This window comes from Eucalyptus grandis, chromosome 7 (genome assembly GCF_016545825.1).
Source record: "Eucalyptus grandis isolate ANBG69807.140 chromosome 7, ASM1654582v1, whole genome shotgun sequence".
Classification (NCBI taxonomy): domain Eukaryota; kingdom Viridiplantae; phylum Streptophyta; class Magnoliopsida; order Myrtales; family Myrtaceae; genus Eucalyptus; species Eucalyptus grandis.
Window position 1 is genome coordinate 27,234,116 of NC_052618.1, and position 7,289 is coordinate 27,241,404.

At 34.4% G+C, this 7,289-nt stretch overlaps 1 protein-coding gene across 1 annotated transcript; it reads right to left on the bottom strand.

Moving 5' to 3' along the window:
* Positions 1-921: 921 nt before the first annotated feature.
* On the bottom strand, positions 922-2,988 carry LOC104453213 (probable carboxylesterase 12). Its single transcript, XM_010067736.3, has 2 exons — positions 2,365-2,988; positions 922-1,479 (listed from the first exon to the last, which is right to left on the bottom strand). Exons 1-2 carry the CDS (start codon positions 2,941-2,943, stop codon positions 988-990), a joined length of 1,071 nt encoding a protein of 356 aa, XP_010066038.2. The 5' UTR covers positions 2,944-2,988; the 3' UTR covers positions 922-987.
* Between the last annotated feature and the right edge of the window lie 4,301 nt (positions 2,989-7,289).

A 7,289-nucleotide genomic window follows, 5' to 3' on the forward strand; every position in this document is an offset into this window, starting at 1 on the left:
AATTTGGAATTTTGTATTCACGATCTTGATTTCTTTTTAGTGCTAGAATCTCTTTTATTCTCTTCAACTTCCAAGCTAACCTTTGGACATGAATGCTTTAAGAAGATTTAGTAGCTGTTTAAGTGACTAGATCAGAATCTCCCATTGATTCAATTGCCCATACAAATAAAGTTAGGTTTCCATAAGCAAAGCTCTTCGTTTGTAAAGACTATATTGTCTTTGAATGATTGTCAATCAATTTACGAATCCTTGCTTTGAGTAAGTTTGTTGTAGAACAGTCTTCAAGGTTGAGAAACAATCAACACTTTCTACATAAGAAATCCAAGCTAGATTACTAGCCATTGAGATATATATTTTTGAATTTCCTGAGTCTGAATAGTCCTTTTGATCATAAGATATTGTTTGAGTTTGAATACTCCCGGGTTTGAATAGACTTCTCATAGAGTCTAAAGATCCCAAATGTATTGACAATACTCGTGTACAAGGTTTGTTGATATCCTCATATGAGTCTAATGGCATTCATGACATATATTTATGTCATTGACAAGAATATTCAGAACTTTAGATGTATATCCGGATGGTAATAATTAGAGTTTGACCATCATTTCTTCGTGAATATCTCCTGAAAATACTTTCATTAGATTCATTGAACACTTATGAAAGGTTTTGTTAATTTTCAAAACAAATTAGGGAGTTTTCTGAACACAAGTAACAGTGGAAAGTTTAGGGATAAATGTATTACTAGAAAGTTGGGAGAAGTTTGGAACTTCCCCTATATTTAACATTGGGATCAATAATTATTGTCAAGACAATCAAAACATTGGAGAAGGGTTTAGAGCATGCAATATGGAAACAAAGATCATGTTTCCAGAAGGAAAAAAAAATCCCGAAAAATTCGTTATTTTAGTACGAATAGAGACAGAGATCACAAGCATTAACCCACACACACACACACAAAAGAAGTTACCAACAACAATACGTCCAACCCTATTTATCCTCATCCTCGTTCATGAAGGAGACCAATCTCTTCATCAACTTCACAGCATTCTCGCCAGTAGGATTCAACAAATGGAACACATGATCCTCCCCTGGCGATTCCATCTCTTCCAACACTCCATACCATCCAAGCGCCCTCAATATCGTCTTGTAAAACAACCCTCTATATCTCAACACATCCTTTCCAGCAACACATACCAGGACCTTCTTCCAATACAGGTTCGAGATCCTTGGGTCCTTCCCTGGGTTTATCAGCGGGTCGTCGCACCCGGTTGTCTTGGGATTCGCCGCGTGCCAGAACATCTCGTAGAAGGACCTCGTCTTGGGATCACAGGTCTCCGAAGGCAACGGGTGGTTTCCCCAGAAATAAGGGTGCACCATCATGACACCCGGAACTTCGATTCCATTAAGCCTTTTTATATCCAATCGGGTGCCAATGTAGTTGATTATGTTAGCGCCGGCGCTTTCTCCGGCTAGAAACACCTATTAATTTATTATTGAAAGGGGTTAGTTAAATTAAATAACAAGAGAGGAGAATTTTCTTAGTTGTGCAAACTCATTGCTTGAGGAACCTGTCATGAACAGTTAACAAGAGAAAAATGTCAACAGTTCGGAGATATCAAACATGTTTCTGAGCCACCAGAAATGAATGACGATTTCCAAATTTTGGTCCAATTGTTTTTCAACTATTTGAGAAAACTCATGCCGCCGATCACTATATACATGATAGATTTATAAAACATTATTATATTTAATTAATGACAAATTTTAAATCTCCACCGCCCAGCCAAAAGGCCATTTTGCAATCTGAACATACAATCTGGCGCCCTTGATGAAACAAATAATTTTTATAACGAAACTCATCTTAAGAATTTCTATCAAACAAGTTTTTGTGTGACTTTATCTTTACCTTGAGGTTTTTTGTTCTAACTTTGAAGTTTGAAGTCGATTTTTTTGTTTTTTCAATATCGAAGTCACCTTTATTTTTCTTTTTTCTATAGTATTTATTCAATATTAAGTAACTGTTTTTTTAAAAAAATGGAGACAAATTCAAACAGTTTTTTTTTCTGGTAATTGGCTTCAACCTATCTTAATAGAATGAGGCGATGAACACGAACCTATTTTCAAGAATCGTCGAGATCAGTCCATTTCATACAGCAACTGCAATAGCTTTTAGTCACTCAATTTTGAAGTGCTATAACTTTAAAACGTATCACCAAATATAGAAGATATAGTACTTCACAAGTACATAGCGCAATATAAATATATCAAACCTGCAGCTATTCCAAACAAACGCTAAATATACTATGAACTAATGAGTTTCATCCCCAGATTTACTATTTTATGTAAGCCAATTAGAGAGATCACCTTCTTGAGATTGGCACAAGAATTCAGCCACTCCTCAGGTCCGTTTCCAGCAGAATGAGAGGCCACCCACTCGAGGGCGAACAACGAATCTTCATAAGCTACTGGAAGAGGATGCTCGGGCGCCCTTCTATAGTCAACGGAGATGGCAACGACGTTAGCCTCGGCGACTAGGGCATTGAGATAGTTGTGATAAGTCGGTGACCATGCGGTCTCGACTATGAAGCCTCCTCCGTGATAGTACACAAGTACAGGCAGCTTTTGGAGAGAACCGATTGCATCTCTTGGGATGTAAAGTCTCCCGGAGACGACGGGGTACCATGGTTTGGGTGCCGGTGCACTGATGGCATCCTTAGATTCAACGCCGGTTTTCTTCTCGAACGATGAATCGACGGTTTTGGTGCCCAGGAGTCCATGGTACCATGGTGTGGGGCCCCATTCAATGGTGACATCCTTAGATTCAACGCCAGTTTTCTCATCGAACGACGGATCGACGGTTTCGGTGCCCACGAGTCTCTCCACTCGGCCATTCTTGTAAATCCTTACCATTGGGGACAAATCATAGAGAATTTCTGATCCCATTAAGTTTTGAAATAGAATAGAAGCAGGTTCGATATGGGGAGAGAGTTGATCAGAAGTTTTTATTGTGTTCTTGCATCACTTTGCTGGCTTTTATATGCCCTTCGTACTTGCCTAGACATCGTCGTATGCGGAAAATATTAACGCTTGATGGTGTTGTTTCGTGAGATACAATTTTCTTCCATCTGGAAGGACGATATTGACTGGATCAAAATTATGAGAAACAATTCATACGTTCACACGTGCCCGATCAGGCTCGTGTGAATTGATTCTTTGCCTTCATTTTTGACCTACCAATAAGCGACAAAATCTACTGGTTGCATTGATAACTCCTTGCGATGTATGGAATTGATTTTATATGTTTATTATTATCTATTAACTTTCCACATCCAATTTCAATGAAAGTTATATTCTTATAATAAAAAGTTGATTGATTTTTCCCTCTTGTAGACATATGCAAGTGTCACGTGCCAAAAGATGGACGACCCGAGAGGTTCCCTCGATTGGCCCGTGACACAAGAGTCATGAATCACGATATCTGTGGATCAATGGATATATCTTATTGAATTGTGCTTGGAAAGTTCGATTTGACTAAACACATTCACGAGTTTGCTAATATGGACTATGGAGGTTCTACAAATTAAATATTTTGTTATTGACAGGCGTAATTTAATAATCCAGGCTAATTGATAGGATTTTTCTATTTAACTAATGGACTTTTAGAGGCTGCAACTGCCGGTCATTTTCGAATCAGCCAACGATAGTTTGATGTTACCGTTCTCAAACCAACTAATATTAAGTTATCCAAGTGGGCTGGCTTAAAATTTAGTAAACTATCAACGAGGTAATGACTTTACCATTCTCAAATTCAATAGTAGATTAGTAGCTTCATTTAAATTTTTACAATTGGCCCTTTTTGTCATTTGCAACCTAGCAATGAAACTAAAACTCTATAAAAATAGAGTTATTTTACCTATTTTATGAAACAAATAATGCAATATCTATGAGAAAATATTTGGATTTTCTTTTAATTATTCAGATTTTTCTTATTTATGTAGCATAAAAATATATATCGAGAAGATAAGGAAAAGAATGGCAAAAATTAGGAATTCAAAACAGAAAGCACTGGAAGATGGATATCAAATTAGGAATTCTTGATTTTGTTCCCTAATTTTAATTGCAAGGTTTAGAATATAGATATCAAATCAAAGATCCTCTCATTTACTCCTTAATTTTATGTGAAAAATAAGCAATTACCTAGAAATAAGGATCTTCGATGTATCCTATAAATAGGAGAATATTGAAAGCTTGGGGGATAGCATTTTTATTTTAGATCGTTTTTCATTTAACTTGAGTTTTTTTTTTTTTTTAAGTATTTTGAAAAGAAGGCAAAAATGGTGACATAATTTTAGTTCTTTGATTCAAGATGCTGAGTTTAATTATATTTTCACTTCTTCTTCTGCTATATTCTAATTTTCTTTTATTAGCGCTACGATGTAGCCTAACTATGGTGTTGTGAATTTCATGATTTTTATGTGTGTAAGTGATTCCATTAATATGAATTATATATTATTGTGTTTAATGCTTTTGAGTGACTGGTCACTATTTGAACAATCCGATATGCATTTTTGATACTGAAAAGTGATAATATGCAATTGCTCCTTATAATTATTTGTGTAACTTTCGGTGATAAGGTGATCCAAAAGACTCATTATAAGTTGGGAATATTCATAACTTTTAATGCGCTTATGTTTATTTAAATTCACATAGAGATATAATGGATTAATAAATTGAGTAAATTTGCTATACAAGTTTGCTATACCTAGAGATAAGATAGTAAATAGATTAGAAATTCTGTTATAACATATTTGATATTGTTCTTGTAAGCATAACAATATGAAATTCATATCCTGTAGTTATGTTAAAATCGAAAATCTAACATATTTATCTAATTGATTAACTGCATTTAATCTCCAAATTTTGCTTTTAAGATTTTTAGTTTTAATTTATTCTCAATTCTATTTTGATATGTTAGATAAATTTTAAAATTAATCAATTTTATTATTTAATTAGTTTATTAATCATCAGTCTCCATGAGATGATACTCTTTCTCGTCATTACATTGCTTGTTCGACATTCAGCAAGTTTTTGGCATCGTTGCTCGGACTATTTGTTTAATACTAATTAATATTGATATTGGATAATTATAAGTTTAATCTAGCTTTCATTTTATTTTTTTCAGGGAGTATATCGGTTTATCATACATAGCCAATAAGGGAAACTTACTGAGTTTGATCTAGAGTACATTTAAAAGGCGACTAAGATAATAGAGAAATTTACTGCAGAAGATGGCAAATGGTGGGAATGAAAATCCATATAGGCTTTTGAGAGATTATGCTGCATCAATAGTTTAGACATCACATCAAGCATCGAGAGATCTACAATTCAAGCAAACAACTTTGAGATCAAGCAATTACTCATTTAGATGCTTCAACAATCAATGCAATTTAGTGGGCTACTAAACGATGATCCAAACACTCAGATCGATACTTTTTCTGAAATCTATGACACCATTAAATATAATGGAGTTTTAGATGATGCTATTAGATTGAGATTATTTCCATTCTCTCTTAGAGACAAAGCTAATAGTTGGCTTTCTTCTTTTCCTACAGGATCGGTTACTACATGGAATGATATAGCTCAAAAATTTCTTGGTAAGTTCTTTCCACCGACAAAGTCTACAAAGATGTGTAATGATATTACTAATTTTATGTAGATGGATAATGAATCATTATATGTAGCATGTGAAAGAGTCAAGGAAGCCCACATCGCGGAATACTTGTATGGATGCAAGTACAAACCTCATATAATGGGTCTAGTACAAACTTCGTTCTATGATTGATGTGGTTGCCGGGGGAACTCTAAATAATAAAACACTAAAAGAAACCTATAAACTATTAGAGGAGATGGCATCCGATAGTTATCAATGGGCTATTGAGAGTCCATCAATGTGAAAAGCTAGCAGGATTCATGAAGCAGATGCTTTCACTACAATTACTACACAATTTGAAGCACTAAACAAAAAGCCATATAACATGAGTGTTTTGGCCATAAATTTAGAATTTGACATGTGATTTTTGTGGTGGAGGATATGCTAGTATAGAATGCCAAATATGTAACCCTTTTTCACAATCTAGTGCAAATGCTAACTTTGTTGTGAATTTTAATAGGTCACATAATAATCCCTACTCCAATATGTACAATCTGGGATGGCGTAATCATTCAACATTTTCATGGAATAATCAAAATGTGACGAGACCACCACCGGGATTCAAACAACCAGAAGAGATAAAGTCAAATTTGGAAGATATAGTCACCAAACTTGCTAACACCACTCATGACTTCATTAAAAGCACAAATGTGAGATTTCATAATCAAGAGGCTTCAATTTGAAATCTAGAGATGCAAGTGGATTAATTGGCAAACATGATGTTAGGGAGACAATAGGGTTCTTAACCTAGCAACACAATGAAAAATCCAATTGAAAACACAAAGGCTACGTTTGGTTGTTCGGATTTCTAAACGGGATAGGACTGGATGGGATGGGAAGAAATCCATCCATGGATTTCTTCATATCCCATCCACTGTTTGGTGAACTACGAATTTAAAATCAGATATCCTCATATCCTATCCAATCTACTATTTGGTGAATTACAAAATTAAAGTCGGATATCCTCATATTTTATCCAATCTATCATTCGGTGATTTACGGATTTAAATTCGGATATATTAGAAACTATAACATTAGGCAAGTACAAAATTGTAGGTTTAATATTCACAAAATCATCCAAAACAATATATTTTTTTCAAATTAACAGATTCTCATCGAATTTCATAATTACGCATTGTAATAATCTTTTCCGTTCCTTTTAAATAATCTTCTGGTTACCCCCTTCAACATCAAATGTTTTTAGAATAACCTCAATTTCAATATATTCACTTTGAAACATGAATTTTTTTTCTCTCTTACAAGTTTTTCATTTGTTTCCATTTTGTTACAGGTCCGATACCAAATCAAACAAATGCCAAATTAGAACAAAGCATAAAGTACAAAGTTCATTCGCTTTTTTCTTTTCTTTTTTAGGGATAAGTGCTACGAAGTCCTAAAACTTGTCACGAAAATACAATTGAGTCTTAAAACTTGCAAAAAGTGCAATTAAGTCCTAAAATTTGTCAAAATGTTTCAATCAAATCCTAAAATCAACGCCATCAAATTTCCTAACGGATTTTTTTTTAACTCACCACGTAGGAGAGAGAAATGATTAAAAAAACCACATATGCGCCACGTC